Source organism: Siphateles boraxobius, unplaced genomic scaffold (genome assembly GCF_051911475.1).
Source record: "Siphateles boraxobius isolate OS27281-9 unplaced genomic scaffold, OSU_SipBor_1 198, whole genome shotgun sequence".
Taxonomy (NCBI): Eukaryota; Metazoa; Chordata; class Actinopteri; order Cypriniformes; family Leuciscidae; genus Siphateles; species Siphateles boraxobius.
Window position 1 is genome coordinate 1421436 of NW_027508808.1, and position 18565 is coordinate 1440000.

The 18565-nt window shown below is 38.8% G+C and overlaps 1 protein-coding gene across 5 annotated transcripts in view; it reads left to right on the forward strand.

The window, feature by feature from the left end:
* The first annotated feature begins 1542 nt into the window (after positions 1–1542).
* insyn1 (inhibitory synaptic factor 1) overlaps positions 1543–18565 on the forward strand; it is a 93003-nt gene continuing 75980 nt past the window's right edge. Inside the window, exons 1-3 of one of the 5 annotated variants that reach the window (XM_077235563.1) lie at positions 1543–2204; positions 2418–2720; positions 2982–3764. In XM_077235563.1, coding sequence (XP_077091678.1) covers positions 3621–3764 — 144 coding nt within the window. In that variant the 5' untranslated portion in view covers positions 1543–2204; positions 2418–2720; positions 2982–3620. Of the gene's footprint in view, positions 2721–2981; positions 3765–4180; positions 4193–18565 lie in introns of those variants that run through there. The other 4 variants (XM_077235564.1, XM_077235565.1, XM_077235562.1 and 1 more) reach the window with 4 other exon arrangements.

The following is an 18565-nucleotide window of genomic DNA, read 5'->3' on the forward strand; positions in this document are numbered from 1 at the left end:
ATTACGCTAAACAGGATTATGGATGGCTGTAAAGGTGTTTAAGAGAGTTTGAAATGATCTGTGACTTTTAAAGGATCGCAAGGACATCTTTCTGTCATTCAGCCATACGACTGCTTCTCAAAGCCTAACTCTTCTACATAGATGTGTGAGAATAATGCCACATCAGACTTCACCTACACAGACACACAAACACACACACACACACACTCACACTGACCCAACATGTGAACACACACACACACACACACACACACACACACAGCTACACACATTGGCTTAACATATAAGCGCATTCAAGCACCCAAAGCATTATAGATAATCTTATTTTACAGATACGTACAGCCTTTGGGACGCATTTGCTTTTGGAAATGGATAATTCACCCATCACACTCTTCATAGCTGTAGATCAATAATAGCCACTTAATTAACCCACATAATACACTCGTCATAACTAGATTAGAATTTTACTGAAGAGAATATCAGGTACGTTTTAAAAGGAAAGTTTAGGATTCAAGCTTTTGTTCTGCGAATTTAGCCGTTGCTGGCTGGATGGTTAAATGGATATAAGAAAGAAAGACCAATTTGAATTCTGCATAATAATTGCTCTGAGGAAAAGTGTAGGCTAATTGAAATGCATATGAAAATATGATGATTGACAGTTACATTACAACTAGATTTTTTTTTTTTTAAATCTTCAAATAAGCTGAAATGATCTACAAAACAAAGTTTGAATTGAGTCATTGCGTGAAGTGGTTTCAGTTGAAATGATTACAGAAATGTGTGGAGAAGTACAAATACAGAGAAAGTCAATACAGTGCTCTAAAAACACAGAGTGCCGACTCTAAACATATGTTTGATGCCAAGTGTGCACATTGTGTTAATGTGCAGAGTTTATGAAGGGGGAAATGTTTTATTGATCAAAGAGGAAGATACAAAAGGCAATATTTTACTCAGCATCATTTTATCAATTTGATGGTGCCTGTGAGTGGTGAAAGAACATACAACTACAGAAACCCTCCCAGATTTGTGCTTTATACAAACTAGAAAAATATATTCAAAACCGCAAACAAGTTTATTATCTCTCAAAAAAATTAAAAAATGCTGGGTTGTTTCAACCTAAATTTGGGTCAAATATTTACAAACCCAGCCATTGGGTTAATCTTTCTAATTGCATTTTCAACCCAACTTTTGGGTTTGTCCATATTTGACCCAAAATTGGGTTAAAACAGCCCTGATGTTAGATGATGATATTTTAATGACAAACATAAATGTACAGATCATTTGTACTTTGTAAAAAGGGATGTATAACACACACTAGGAGAGTTAAGGGTTATAGGCACCCATAAATAAAATGGAGGGCTATGCATATACAGACGAAGAGATAGAATTACAGTGTGAATCTCGCTACTGTCTCTTTAAACCGGTCCCTCCTCTCAACCCCCCCCCCCCCCCCTTCAGAGGCAGTGAGAGAGCCGTCTCCACTAGCAGCCAAAGCCTGTCCATAAACTCCAGCCTCTTTCTCCCTCCATCTGGCAGGAGGGACAGAGAGAGAGAGAGAGAGAGAGAGAGGGAGAAAGAGAGAGAGAGAGAGAGAGAGAGAGAGAGAGGGGACCAGAGTGCATGCTAATCCACAGGGTTTCAAATCGGAGGCAAAGGCAGCATCCCTCCATCGTCACGGCGACAGGAGGTGTCAGCATCACCGGGGAGACAGAATGCGAGACGGAATCTAGTGGTCGCCGCGGCAACAAGCACATCCGAGGAGTTCCAGGATTCCACGCAGGATTGAAGAAGCCAGGGCTCCAGAAGAGAGAGGAACCGGGGCCAATATTTCCTCCTCCTCCTCCTCCTCCTCCTCCTCCTCCCACTGAAGGACAGATCTGAACAAACCCTCCTCCTGACGGTGGGCGAGTGTGGCTGGACGCACAAGTGAAAGAAAAGACATAAAAGAGTGGGATTGTGTGTGGGAAAGGGAGAGAGAAGTGGGAGGGAGACAGGCAGTTGATGGTGACTGACGTGGCAACAAAACCGACAGCATGATCCGATCCCAGCCGATCCGAAAACTGTGTTCCTGCTGTTCCTTCTCAGGAGGAAGGAAAGGCAAACCTGCACATCACTGACCAGCGGAGAATCGGGAACGGGAAGGAGTGAGAGAGAACGCTGTGTTATGAAGAGTATTTCCACTGGGGCTGGTGCGATTCAATTTGGTGAGCGTGTTCATTTGTATCTGTTCTTCTTGGTCTCTCTTTGCTGTTTGTAATTGATTTTGTGTAGTAAATTGAAGCTTGAGCACGGTTAGAAGAGAAAATCAAGATGTGTGTCTGAAAGAATAGAAAGTGGGGGAGAGGGAAATAAAAAATGACAGGGAGAGAGACATTACCAGATACACAGAGAATTTGCTCTCCTTCCTGTCTTTCCAGGTGTTGTGAAAAATTGCCTCCTGCCAATTTTGTCAGCAGCAGAGGTTTTGAAGGGTCAAGTTGTCCTATTTCTTTCCCTTCCAATCCTCCTGGAGCAAAAAGACATGGAATTTACCTCTTTTGATGATTTTTATTTTTTTTTGAAGAACAAAGCGCTATTCAAAACGAGCCTGAAAGATTGTGATTCGTCTCCATTTAAGGAAATGTGTGAGAAATGCTTCTCTGACCCGGAGCAAAGGATGCACCGTTTCGTCTGACACCCTGTGGGGGATTACGCGTGAAACATCATCACAACACTTATTTGCTTATTTGTAAGTGTAGTTATAATTTTGCTGACCGCTCTGACAGCATTAAGTCGGTTGCCTTGGTTTATCGTTTCAGACTTACACAAATGCGCAAGGACAAACATACGTATGTACACACATAATATAGAAGAACACTGTCTGTTTCTGACTGAACTAACATCTCTCTCTCTCTCTCTCTCTCTCTCTCTCTCTCTCTCTCTCTCTCTCTCTCTCTCTCTCTCTCTCTCTCTCTCTCTCTCTCTCTCTCCTTTTATTCCAGATCCAGTTAAAGGAAAATGAAGGTTGGAATATTTCATCTTTTGGTTTGACTTTTTTACTTCAAACCCAAGTAAAAAAAGACAACACCTTATTGTTTTTTTTTTTTATTGTTTTTTTAAAAAACCACTTCAATCATTCTCTGAAAAAAAAAATGCAACTTTGGGAGTTTCCTTTTTCTTCCTAAATTGGATTTTATGAATTTGCCGTGGATCCAGTTGCTGAATACAAGCATGTCTTCATGGAAAAGAAGAATTCTGCGTCAAAGACACCAGAATTACCCATAAGGACTCTTCCACACAAGCTACAATGAAATGAACCAGATTTTGTTTCTTCCCCCTGGAGTGTGTATTTCTCGGATATAGCATCCTTCAATGATTCCAGCATCTCCCGTTCCATCCGTGTCAGTCTCCCGAACCCCGAGATGTCCCATTGTACACCTCAAGAGGAGGCTTGACCCCAGACCCAGCGAGGTCTCTCGGCTGCCCAGGCGTATTTAAGATGTTGAACCCTTCCCGTGTGTCCCGAGCCCCAGATCGGATCAGTAGCACTGCGGCTCCCGGAGGCCCCAGACATGGATCGTGGCTCGGCTCGGCCCTGCCCTCAGCGCTCCGTTCCCCGGCCCGTGAGAAGCCTGTGAAGGATGTCCCAGAGCGGAGCTCAAGCCCGGGAACCCTCTGAGACCCGCAGTCAGAGAGAACAGATCCGCAGCCACATGAAGATGGTGATCGAGCAGCTGGAAGGAATCCTCAAAGAGCTGAAAGATGTGGCACACGAACTGCGGGAGGTAAGGATCGCTACTCATTTCATCTCATTTCGGTTCTACTATTGAGGGAGACGAGGAGATTCTAGTATTGTCCTGAAGAGGAGATCAATAATCAAGGCTTTCCAGCAGCCTCATTGCAATGAAAACCAAAGCCTTAACCTGAGAATTTGGGAATGAAAGAGAGTGTGTAGCTGCTTTATCTAGAAGATAGAGTAGATTGCCTTTTCCCATGACAATGACGTGACACATATCCGGGATCCTTTGCAATGCCAGATAATGGAACATTTAAAGTGATGAATATTCAATGCTTTCCAGGTTGAAGGAGTACAGCGTAAATGTTGCCTCATTGCAATGAAAACCAAAGTCTTAACCTGAGAATTTGGGAATGAAAGAGAGGGCTTTAGCTACTTTATCTAGAAAATACAGTAGATGCACATGAACTGCGGGAGGTAAGGATCGCTACACATTTCGGTTGTATGTTGAGCTAATTTCATTACACTGATAATCAAAGCCTTAACCTGAGAATTTGGGAATGAAAGAGAGATGTGTAGCTGCTTTATCTATAAGATACAGTAGATTGCCTTTTGCCATGACAATGACATGACACTTTGCAATGCCACAGTTGCAGTGATAAATAATCTATGCTTTCCAGGTTGAAAGAGTACGGCGTAAACGTAGCTTCATTGCACTGAAAACCAAAGCGATTATAAAGTAATAAAGGCCTTCTGAAGCGAAGCAATACATTTGTGTAAGACAAATATCCATATTAGAAACTTTATAAACTATAATCACTAGCTTCCGACAGACGGCCGTACGCATCGATTTACCAATTTCATTGTACTAAAAACCAAAGGAGAATTTGGGAATGAAAGAGAGATGTGTAGCTGCTTTATCCAGAAGATACAGTAGTGCACTTTTCCCGTGACAATGACGTGACTCATGTTGGGGATCCGTTGCAATGCCTAATGATGGAAAGTGAATGAATCACAAAGTGATCATGCTGGAAAATAGAAAGTGAACGCATAAGTGAGAGGCAGAAGAAAAAGGGAAAGAGGTGTGCAAGGTAGGAGTCGGGCTTGGCAATGCAATAGTTATGTAAGCACTTTGTTATCGGGCTGGATTCCTACTGTATTCTACCAACTGCCATGGTTACAAGATGAAAAGATTCCTGTGTGTGTGTGTGTGTGTGTGTGTGTTCCTCTCTCAGTGTTTAGGAGCGAGCTGACGGCATAGAAAAAAAGACAAGTGTGTGTCTGCGTCAATGTCACATTTCAGCTGAATAGAATTGTGTGTGTGTGAGAAATGCACTTGGAAAAGAAATGGGTAATAATTTGTTTAGAAATGAAAGCGATGAGAATTGTGCATGTATGAGAGAAAATAATGAATTCATGAGACTCGTTTCTCTCTTGCTCCATATGGACTTTGAATATTTCCAGGCTTGTACACCAGTTAAAAATTCGCCCTTCCTGAATCATCCCTCATCTTCGGAGGCACCGGCATCTGTTCCCCTCCAGATTAGCCCGTCCCGCTTATGAAGCCCAGACTACAGCACAACTACACCCTCGAGTCTCTCCCTCGCTCCCGAATGTGATTGATGATGTGGGAATAATGCTCGCTCCGGCTATTTATAAACACCAGGACTCGGAGTAGCCCGTAAACGGCTCTGCGCCCACACTACATATGGATCAGGCTAAAAATAAAGTCAAATGTTTAAAAGCTGACGGGAGAGAGTGTGTGTGTTTGAGTATATGGGATGTCTGTAGAGGTTTACGGTAAGGAGTATTGATGATCAGTCCAGGGGAAGATGTGTAGATGGTGAATGTTGGATAAAATCTTTAATTCTTGTGGCTGTTTTAGAGGACTGCCTGATGGATGACACTCAATGCTGAATGATACTTCAGGGATGCACAATAATGGGGTCACATCGCGCATAATGAGACTGCAGACTCTGCCTGAGTGTGTGTGTGTGAGTGTGTGTGTGTGTGTGTGTGTGTGTGAGTGTGTGAGTGTGTGTGTGTGTGTGTGTGTGTGTGTGTGTGTGTGTGTGTGTGTGTGTGTGTGTGTGTGTGTGTGTGTGTGTGTGTGTGTGTGTGTGTGTGTGAGAGAGAGAGAGACTACATTGTAAGGACTGATTGTTCCCATAAGGACACTAAAAGCTGAGGTCACATACATTGTGAGGCTAGTCAACGGCCATTAAGAGGAAAAGGCTTAGTAAACATACCAAATAATATCTTAATCAAACTATTAAAATATAAAAAGGTTTCCATGAGATTTAGCTTAGAAAATATCACAAGCTCTGTGTAAAAACAGTAGAAGTCAATGGAAAGTCCCTACTGTGTGTGTTTGTTGTATTGACACATCAGCAAGTAGTTTTGTTTGTAGAAACATTTGCTTTTCTTCCCGTTTGGGAGCGTTAGATCAAAAGCGTTACAGTTAATCCATCTCTACCCCTCATAGGCCACAGAGAACTACTGCTCCTGGTGTTTGAGAGCATATGTGTGTGTGAGCTCGAGTGTGCGTGTGTTTGTACCCTTTAACCCTGTTTGACTTCAAAGTGCTGCAAGTTTGTGCTGAGATGGAAAGACTTATGTAACTATACCAGTAACTTACATAAAACAGCACAAACAGCTCTGAATTAGTCATCAGTTCTGTCATTCTGCAGGAGTTTAGCATCTCAAACACGAGTCTGAAATCTTTTCACATCTCCTCCCATTCACTCAAACTCAAATTCAACCCCTCAAGCTTTTGCTGCCGCACTTTTTAATTAATGCTAACCGCCGCAGGCTAATATCATCCTTGCAAACAAACGCTGAGGGAAATGCTGTCGTTCTTTTCCTCCGATCTTCAAGTAGGAGACGTAGTGCAAACGAAAAGACTGGTTTAGGCAATTCTTTGATGGGTTTAATTGAAAATAAAGACAAGCCTTTACCATGGGCAGTGAAATCATACTAGGTTTTTTGTTTTTTGTTTTTTGTTTTTTGTTTTTTTGGAGGGAGTATGAATTAAAAATTGTTAAATTACAACTGAACTTAAATTAGAGACAAACTTGACAGCTAGTGATCACCATTTGACATTTTGATAATAGCTAATAACTTTGATAAAAAGGTAATGCGAGTCTGGATCGACATGAGGGTCGGCAGATTATGACTTTATGAACTGAATAAATTTAGACATTAATTGATTTCGACAGTGTGTCGGTCAAACGCTTTATATATAAATATAAATATATGTGTGTGTTAACATCAAGATAACAATTGAACACATTAGTTTTACAGCATAATAATTCTTTACATTTCAAGTTAAATGAATGAACATTCATGCATAATGAATGAACATTAACTATGAATAATTGTATATTGACAAACTGTCTGATTAATAAATCCAGTTAAAATGTTGGTGGTTCTAATGTTAACAAAGTGAAACTTATTGCAATATTTTTTTTTATTAATGCAGTGTGTGCACGCTTGTGAGTGTGTTGTTTTTTTGTGTGTGTGTGTGTGTGTGTTTTTTTGTTTTTTTTTTGCATTCATACTCCACTTGGTTTCCACTCATACACACTCACTTTCAATAAGAATGCCAATTCTGATGCTTACCTTTGTAAATTTTAGCAATTACCGGTATCCTCATACAGTTTGCTGAAGGCTTTTAACTGTAAAGCGGCAGGTTTGATCCCACTTAGAGTTGATCCATTAAATACAGACCCTGTTTCTGCCCTACCGCCATTGTGTTCTCCAGCAAAACACTTAACCCATCGCTGCTCCAAAGGGACTCGTGCAATTGCCCTACTGTAATTTAATTTGGATTAAACATATATATGCATAAAGCACATTATATTATTCATAATATTGTTATAAGATCACATGCAGTAGCTTTTATTGGGCTTTGTTTAATCGTTGCATTATCATGCTTACTGAAACAGACAACTCTCCCACTGGAGTCCGCTAGTAGTTGCACTGAATTTGATGATCAATATATTTCATTAATGAGTCGATTCATGGCTCTGCCCTCAGCAAACCGATTCCCGTCTGAATTCTCTATGGAACGGAGCACAACATTTAAAACCACCGATAACATAAACATTCCCATTACGGTTCCGGGTAAAGGCCCACACGAGCTAAAATACGTGCTTGAAATTAAGTGTCAGAAGAGAGTGAGAATTCTTTCTAGGGAAGAGCAAAAGAGAGCGAGAGTAAGTAGACAGAGACAGAAAGACACAATACGAAGAGGAGACTGTGTCTCACAGCATGTAATGAGAGGGACGAGTGTCATTTGGACAAAGAGTACTTATCTTTGCTCCAGAGCAGTGTCTAACGCTTGGTTAAGTGTCTCTGCCTGAGCTCAGTAATTTGAGAGACTGGTTTATCACACAGAAGCAGAGCCGTGATGCAACAGCAAACATGGCTTCCTGACAGTCGAGATTTCATACCAAAACGCTTGGTCTGTTTTAATGTCCTCGCTAAAATAATAATGAGACAACTCATTAAAGGAATCATATGCTCCCAAATGGACATTCTGTCATCATCCATTCACACTTGAGTCGTTTAATGTTCTTTCTTCTTTGAAACACAAAAGCAGATTTTCAAGAATGTATTTTTTTTTTATTCTCAAAAATTAGGCAAAAACACCATATATTCTGAATGGTTGTGTGTGTGTGTGTGTGTGTGTGTGTGCGTGCGTGCGTGCGTGCGTGCGTGCGTGCGTGCGTGTGTGTGTGTGTGTGTGCGTGCATGATTTCTGAAGGATCATGTGACACTGAAGACTGGAGTAATGATGCTGAAAATTCAGCTTTGATCCCAGGAATAAATTACATTTTACAATATATTCACATAGAGAACAGCTATTTTACATTGTAATACTATTTCAAAATGTAACTGTCCTACAATATATCTGATTAAATAAATGCAGAAAATAAACTTATAAAATCGTACCGACCCCAAACTTTTGAACTACCCATTTGCCCTTTTCGATGGTTGAAATCTCCCATCATCATTATTGTAATTGCTTGAAAGAAACTGGCTGGTGGATTATTCAAAATTGTATGAGTTTGGATCAACATAAGTGTGATTAAATGATGGCAGAATTTGAGTTTTCGGTTGAACGATTCCTTCGAACATGATTATGTTTCATATATCCATCACATATCGGTTCCCATGATGCAACAGTCATGTGGATGCTTTTAGAGATCTTGCACTTTTAAGGCACAATCAAGCCAAAGGAGTTATAAAGTGACTTCACTGAAGCAGCTCTGATCAAATAACATCAGACTGTGCCGCAGGCTCATTTCTTTTCAATACCACACAAAGCTTGTACCGTTGAAAAGTGGCCTTTACAGTAACAGCATGTCAGCGGTTAAAGTCAAAATGAAACGCTGTTCTCAACGCTTATATTCAACGAGAAAAGATTAGGACAGGATTTGATTTTATCCATCCGGAATTGATTGGATTGTGAAAAGTTGACGTATGAAGCAGGATTTCTGATGTCAGCTGGAAAGGAAAGTCAGTTCAGAGACATCACAAGTTATTATTTTTTGATAGTTGAAGGTAGTGTGTTTTGATGAAGATAAGGTAAATCGAGTTTTGATTTTATGTTTACTCTTATGTTGATGTAGATAATGTAAAGTTGCAGCAGAACAAAACTCTGCAAAATGTGAAAAAGTGGTTGTGACCTTCAGGAACATGTTTTTTTCATGCGCTGGTGAATTTAGAGATTTTGGGCTATTTGGCTTTTCGTACTGTGTTGTTTCAGAGTTGTGGAACTAAAGCATCCAAAATACAGTTTTATCTGTTTATTTTTTGCACTTTATCTGTTTGCGTATACAAGTCAGTAATCTCCACTTCAGCAGTTTTACAAACACCAAACTTTACAGTTTTATTTATATCTATATTCTGAAGGTTTGTTCATATAATTCAATTCAATTCAATTCAAATTTATTTGTATTGCGCTTTTCACAATACACATTGTCTCAAAGCAGCTTTACAGAAAGTGCATTTCGGAAATGTACATAGAAAAATACAGTTAGTTAATCAAGTAGTAATTTATGGCATAACATATCGCCGGCTTTGAGTCGTCTCTTCACAGGCGTTGGGGCATCTGAAGTCTCCGTGAGACTATATACCATTATACCATTGCCTGATTTATAGTGCATTTTATCCCTAAAAACATGGTGGAAATGTGTTTGTTTTCTGACTGTTAACAGTATTTTCAGTATTTATGGAGTGATAAAAAAAAGAAATCCAAAATCCTCTTTGTAAAACAAAATGAAACAAGAGTTTTGGGTAACACTTTATTTTAAGGTGACATAGTTACACGTTAGTACATGTACTTACTCTAGTAATAACAGTAAATTATGCACAATTAACCCTAACCATAACCATATCTAATATTACACATTTTGAACCTGTCTTTACTTAAGCTTCAGATTTCTGCTCTGGACATTAATGAATGTTTACTTAGATGTTGCCTAATTTCCATACTCAAACATAGCATTTTAGAAAACCTGTAATACAAAATAAATGTTTGCAATTCCAAATGTGATCAATGAGCTGTGGAAGTATGGTGATATCTATGAGTTATTTGCGGTGCTCTCTCCACCCGGGCTTCAGGCTGGGCTTTTGGGCTTCAATAAAAGCTGTGAATTTAGATGTGACCACATGAGGCACATCTCGAGTCCAGAAAAATGCTATTCTATTCCAGCGGGGCAGAACATCTGAAAACAGACACACTCACACACACACACACACACACACACACACACACACACACACACACACACACACACACACACACACACACACACACACACACAGCATTAGATAGATGGAGATGGAGAGGGTGGAAAAGAGAGAGATGAGTGATGGTAGGAGAGATAGTAGCAAGTGATGAGGATAAAGTCTCAGTCCCACGACAGACAGAGCGAGTGTGTGACGGAGCCTCTCTCAGCACGGGGGGATTTAACCCCGAATCAAAGACTGTTTACTCCGTCTTAGACGCTGTCCGCTTCGCTGCACATTCTTCACCAGAAGCAGGGGTGCCGGAGCAATTGTGGGCCCTATGAAAGAATATGAGGTTGGGCCCCCTTTTACATTACTACTAGTACTTTTACTACTAATAAAGTCGATCTCTGGAGGCCCCAAAAGTGCGTGGGCCCTTAGAATCGACCTTATCCCCTTAGCGCCGCCCATGAGTAGAAGCGCTGTTAACTTGGCACGCTTCTTTATTGCATCTTTTAGTAATCATCATAAATTAGGTACCATTTCGAAAGCTTACACGTCCAAAATTCATCCATGAAATTTTTAAATTGGACAATGGAAAACAGCTAGTTAAAACCTCACTGAAAAAAGCAGCTCAGTTTTAGCAAGTTTGAGGCCAAATTTATTGTAAAATATATATTTTGTATGAAATAAAAATTGTTTAGTTCAGCACATTTCCTTTACAGTAAACCTAAACTTCTATAATTTTTACACTTTAATTTTGTGAGTTCACTTCAGCAATAATATGTTTTTAAAGAGACCAATCTCAAAGCACTGATCAATAACAAGCCTTTAAGTTCAGATCTGTGCTCAATTAAATATGTTTAAACATAGTTGAAATGATATAACCATTACTAATAAGCATGTTTTACATGTCTTTTCACAGTAAATTGTGGGCAGCATCTGCGGGTGACTTGGGCTCTGACTAATCTTCTAGTTGACATATTCAAGACACAAACTGTCTATTTTCTGCTATCTGCATCAACCTATCATATATAAGTGGATAAAGGACAGAAATACTTTTGATTTCCCAAAAAATGTTAACCAGTTTGAACTTGAACGCCGCCGACCCTTGAAATGCAGCGCCTGAACTCAGTCCTCTCACATTTACAGCCCTGTTAATTGAGGAGAAACCTGAGAAGATGAAGTCCATGTATATTTAGATATTTTGAGAAATTAAAGCGATTTAAACTTATAATGCTTACTGTATCAATTGATTTGCATATTTCTAAGACCTCTAAATGATAAACATGATCAAACATTTGCTGATAAACCTGTCACACACAATCTACTCCATGCGTTCTGTTTTCTTTTAGTATAGTTATGCTTCACGTGTCTTTTTGCTTTGAATTTTTTACTGACTTACTGTATAACTTGTATATTGTTAGTAAAATTTCAAGATGAACACTTACTGGACTGAAGCAACTCAGGTTTACTTGATTAGCCATACATCATTTTTTTAGAAAAATTGTGAGTATCAAATATGGTCATCAGGATTTTGATGAAGGTTTATTTGTTTATCTCTTAATCATCATTGTATTGTATTATATGTTTTAAAACTACAGAGCTTTGATCATAAAACTAAGCATTTCAATATCATCTACTAAGACATATTATTGGAGGATATTGATATTTATATGCATTTTATGTAAGTATCTGCAGCACTGTGATACAGATCTCATTTTTTTACATTATAAGCATCGGAATTTGATTTATTTTTGTCCATATAAATATCAGCATCTGCACCAAATTGCATATTTTTACTCAGTTTGGGCCTCTGAACAAAACTGAGGTGTTGTTTCCCCCATATTTTCACTATTATTATACTATTTGAGGCATAAAAATCTTATGTATCAAATATGATAAAAAAAACAAAAACAAAAAAAAAACAAATGCAAACTCAGATAACCTGTTACTTGCTTTAAAAAAATTGACCTTTCTCCTTTTTTCTCGTTGGCTGGTCAGTGCATCGATTCCCTCTTTGATCCAAAGCTGCGCCTCCATCCCGTCCCGCAGCTGGAGACTCAATTTGCTGGAGATTATGTGGAGGCTTTGGTGAATCCGGGACCTGTGAACCATCCGTCTCTCACACCGGCCCGTACAGTAACTCGCTGCTTCACTACTGTAGTGCGATCCATCGTTGAAGAAATCAGCTAGCTAGTCACGACTGTTTCCCGAAACTGTGTCGTTGCAAATTGTTCGTTCAACCACGTTGGTTAATGATGTCACGCAGGTGTTGGAGTGATAACTTCTTTTAATGAATCTGTTTGAGATCGAATTAATGCGAGATGTTTTGCTATAAATTATGAACATGGCATAATATATTTTTTTTTGCTTTATTCTTACTAGAACACTCTTCAAAAACGACACTTTAAATCTCTTGACAAACTAAAAGACGTAAATGACATTTGTATGTATTCTAAATAAAAGATACAGATTATAATTAATGTCAGCTTGCTTATTTTGCTCAAGATAATGATTTATTGAGTCCACATGTCATGCAAACTAGAAACTCTGCTTCTAAACACAGTCTGAGATCTGTCGAAGTTTGCGATGGTTTCGGGAAACACGACTCGTTGAACTGATGATAACGACGGGACTTGCGACCATAGTTGGCTAACGATGCTTTTGGGAAACACAACCCTGGAAGAGAAACCAGCAGCCAAACCCCGGCTCCGTCTTTACCCTCTCTCAAAGACCCATTTCCATTTTCTCTTGACCTCATTTCCTTTGCTCAAATTAATTTCTTAAATTAACGAGTGTCACCTTAGGAACGAGTCAGTCTTCAGAGAGGCCTGACAACGTTGCGCTGGATAACGCTAGCGTCAGCCCTGTGTGATAACATGACGATTATAAGATATCAACAACGCCTCTACTTCAAAAAAAACCTTCAAAAGGCTTTTTGGTGTGATAACTGAAGGCCAACAGCAAACAAGCCCGCAGCTACGAAACACTGTGAGCTGCCAGCTTCATTACAGCGTCTCCAGACTTGTTCGGGGTGGTATTGACCGCCTCATCATGCTGGTAAAAGCCATGGATTAGCTCCCACTTGGGCTCGCACCGGGTCCTCCATCTCTAGTGGCCATTAGAGGCTTTCTGAACACAAAGGCAAAGATTTTCACTTGACTTATAGGAATAGTTCACCTAAAAATGAAACTTCTCCCACCATTTACTCACTCTCATGTCAATTCTTAGCCTGTAGGCATTTTGTTTTATTCAGTATAACACATTTTAAAGAAACAAAAAGCACTAAAAACAGCAAACACATACTGTAAGTGGTCCATATGACTCATGCACTTTATTATAAATGTTCAATGGCTTCAGTTTGACAAATGAAGCTTAATCGAGAGTATCTGTCAGTGTTGAGTTCAAAAGAATCTGTCCCTCCTTAGATAGATAGATAGATAGATAGATAGATAGATAGATAGATAGATAGATAGATAGATAGATAGATAGATAGATAGATAGATAGATAGATAGATAGATAGATAGATAGATAGATAGATAGATGGATCGGTTGATTAAGTGTAACTTGTATTGAAGTATGGACTCGTTTTATGCCACTTTTATTATGTTTTTGTTCTATTTCGAGCTTCATAGCCACCGATCATTGAACTTTGGCTTTGAAACAACATGAAGGTGAATAAATGGTAACTCTTCATTTTGATGGTCCCTTTTGAATATTCTGTTGACTAAAAGTAATGGTGCACCAATGTGTCAGAAAAGTCTCATTACAGTATTAGTAGACTGTCTGATTAATATCTGCTAATGCTTTATATTGATGGTCCTCGAACAGACTTTCTCCTGACTATAAGTTACTCTGCAACTACATGTCAACTTATTCTAACTCTACCAGACTACTAATCCTCTACTAACAGTGTAATGAGAGTTAGTAGACATGCAGGTGCAATGTTACTTATAGTCAACAGAATGTCATTTTTGACATCACCCTTATATTATATTCACAGTGAAGTTTGTTGGCTTGTGATGTGATGCAATCCTTTCGCAGAGATTTCAGGGTTTGTTTTCTGAAGTCTTATTTTACTTGAGTGCTTATAAAAATATGCTTGCAAAATATGTTTTCATTTTTTGCCTTATTAAACAGGACCTCAAACATACACAATCCGTTAGTGAGGTATTATTGCATTCATTGTACCGTATGAAGACACATTTTCTCCAGCAGGGAGGATGAGGATGTTGTATTGAGAGGATGGATGGATGCATGGATCAATGGATGGATGGATGGATGCATGGATAAATGGATGGATGGATGGATGGATGATGGATAAATGGATGGATGAATGGATGGATGATGGATGGATGAATAAATTGATGGATGGATAAATAGATGGATGGATGGATGGATGAATGGATGAATGGATGAATGGATGAATGGATGAATGGATGAATGGATGGATGGATGGATGGATAAATGGATGGATGGATGGATGGATAAATGAATGGATGGATGGATAAATGGATGGATGGATGGATATATGGATGGATGAATGTATGAATGAATGAATGGATGAATGAATGGATGGATGGATGGATGGATAAATGGATGGATGGATGGATAAATGGATGGATGGATGGATGGATAAATGGATGGATGGATGGATAAATGGATGGATGAATGTATGAATGTATGAAAGAATGGATGGATGGATGGATAAATGGATGGATGGATGGATAAATGGATGGATGGATGGATAAATGGATGGATGAATGTATGAATGTATGAATGTATGAATGGATGAATGCATGGATGGATGGATGGATGGATAAATGAATGGATGGATGGATACATGGATGGATGGATGGATAAATGGATGGATGAATGGATGGATGGATGGATGAATAAATTGATGGATGGATAAATAGATGGATGGATGGATGGATGAATGGATGAATGGATGGATGGATAAATGGATGGATGGATGGATAAATGAATGGATGGATGGATAAATGGATGGATGGATGGATATATGGATGGATGAATGGATGAATGGATGAATGTATGAATGGATGAATGAATGGATGGATGGATGGATGGATGGATAAATGGATGGATGGATAAATGGATGGATGGATGGATGGATAAATGGATGGATGGATGGATGGATGGATAAATGGATGGATGAATGTATGAATGTATGAATGTATGAATGAATGGATGGATGGATGGATAAATGGATGGATGGATGGATAAATGGATGGATGGATGGATAAATGGATGGATGAATGTATGAATGTATGAATGGATGAATGTATGAATGGATGAATGCATGGATGGATGGATTGATAAATGAATGGATGGATGGATACATGGATGGATGGATGGATAAATGGATGGATGAATGGATGAATGTGTGAATGTATGCATTAATGGATGGATGGATGGATGGATAAATGGATGGATGGATGGATGGATAAATAGATGGATGGATGGATGGATAAATGAATGGATGGATGGATACATTGATGGATGAATGGATAAATGGGTGAATGGATGGATGGATAAATGGATGGATGGATGGATAAATGGGTGAATGGATGGATGGATAAATGGATGGATGGATGGATAAATGGATGGATGAATGGATGGATGGGTGGATGGTTGGGTAGATGGATAAATGGATGGATGGATGAATGCATGAGTGAATGGATGGATAAATGGATGGATGGATAAATAGATGGATGGATGAATGGATGGATGGATGGATAAATGGATGGATGGATAAATGGATGGATGGATAAATGGATGGATGAATGGATGAATGGATGAATGAATGGATAAATGGATGAATGAGAATGGATGGATGGATGGTTGGTTGGATGGATGGATGAATGGATGGATGGATGGATGGATAAATGGATGGATTGATGGATGAATGGATGGTTGGATGGATAGATAAATGGATGTATGGATGGATGGATGAATGGATGGGTGAATGGATGGATGGTTGGATGGATGGATAAATGGATGAATGGATGGATGGATAGATGAATGGATGGATGGGTGGATGGATGAATGGATCGATGGATAAATGGATGGTTGGATGGATAAATGGATGGATGGATGAATGGATGAATGGATGGGTGGATGGGTGGATGGTTGGATGGATGGATAAATGGATGGATGGATGAATGGATGGATGGATGGTTGGATGGATGGATAAATGGATGGATGGATGGATGAAGGGATGGATAAATGGATGGATGGATGGATGGATGAAGGGATGGATAAATGGATGGATGGATGGATGGTTGGATGGATGGATAAATGGATGGATGGATGGATGAAGGGATGGATAAATGGATGGATGGATAAATGGATGGATGGATGGATGAAGGGATGGATAAATGGATGGATGGATGGATGGATGAAGGGATGGATGAATGGATGGATGGATGGATGGATGGATAAATGGATGGATGGACAAATGGATGGATGGAAAAATGGATGGATGGATGGATGCCTGCAAAATATGTTTTCATTTTTTGCCTTATAAAACAGGACCTCAAACATAGGCAACACGATCCGTTAGAGAGGTATTATTACATTCATATTACATCCGCATGAACACACATGTTCTTCATTTTCTGAGGCATTGAGAAAGCAGAGTGAAAACACCTCGTCTTTCAAGCTATCGTCCTCTCGCTCTTCTGTCCTCTTTTCCTCGTCATCGCTCTCTCTCTTCTCAGCTCTGGTGGTTTGCTCTGATGGACACGCACGGGACGGGTCCTGGCGCATCTTTACGCTTTGAATTAAACCACTGGGCTGAACTTAATGGGGTGAGAAATGGCAGACTGACTCTTTACATGGGCTAATTGTTTTTCAAGCATGCTTAGCACACGGAGAGGCACAAATGCTTTTATCAGCCTTAACTACAACAGGGACTGAATGCGTAATGGGATCCGGAGAGCAAACACATTTTTCAGAGCGTAATCTCTGAGCGTCCATCATGAACGATGACTGTATGTGTGATGTGCATGTCCTACGACTCCATGCGATGTCCTTGAAAATAAATAACGCTCATTCTTAAAACAACCACAGCATCTCAGGACTGCAATATTTCAGTCTGACCCAGTTTGCAATGATCTCATAATGTATCTGCTGATAGAATGAACTGTAATAGCCAGAGCTTAAGCAACAGGGCAGACGCAGCCTTTAACCTTTAAAGCCTCTCAATTGGCTGTTTCAGTCTTTTATTACATCTGTGCGAATGGAAAGAGGTGGCTGAGATTAATGTGCTAGACACGGATGTTTTGGACCAATTTGTGGTCATGGGAGGTCGAATCGTGAAACCGTTTCATATTAATGTAGAACAGATCTGAAGTGAATTTTAAACCAAAGACATTGGTTTGAAAAAGCATGGAAAAACATTAGGATCTGAAATCCCATTTCAAACTGAAAATGAACAGAACTTTTTAGGATTGTGAAGAACTTAAGTCAAAGAGACATTATGACATAAAATGCACAAGAAATATTTCAGATTTTATGGTGACATTAAGCATGTAAACAAAAGATATACTTGTTTCCAAGCACAAATGTAGGATATGCTTTGTTTTGTCACTGGATCATTTAGCTGGATATTCAGTAAAAATAAATAGAAGAAGAAATAATGATTATTATTATTGAGCTCAATGTAATAATAAGTAAATATTATGATATTTACTTATTAAATTGTGAATATTAATACAAATAATAATAATAATAATAATAATAATAATAATAATAATAATAATAATAATAATAATAATTATAATTATAATAATAATAATAAACTAATACAATTATTATGTATTAATAATGATGATAATAATAATACATTAATAACAATATTATGTATAAGTCACAATAATAAGTACAGAACATTAATACTAATAATGTTATTACTGCTATTTATTAATGCTATTTATTTATAATATTTATTATTATTATTATTATTATTATTATTATTATTATTATTATTATTATTATTATTATTATTATTATTATTATTATATTACGATTTGTTACGTAACCGCTCCGAGACAAATGCAGTTTTATTGGGACAATCCAGAATT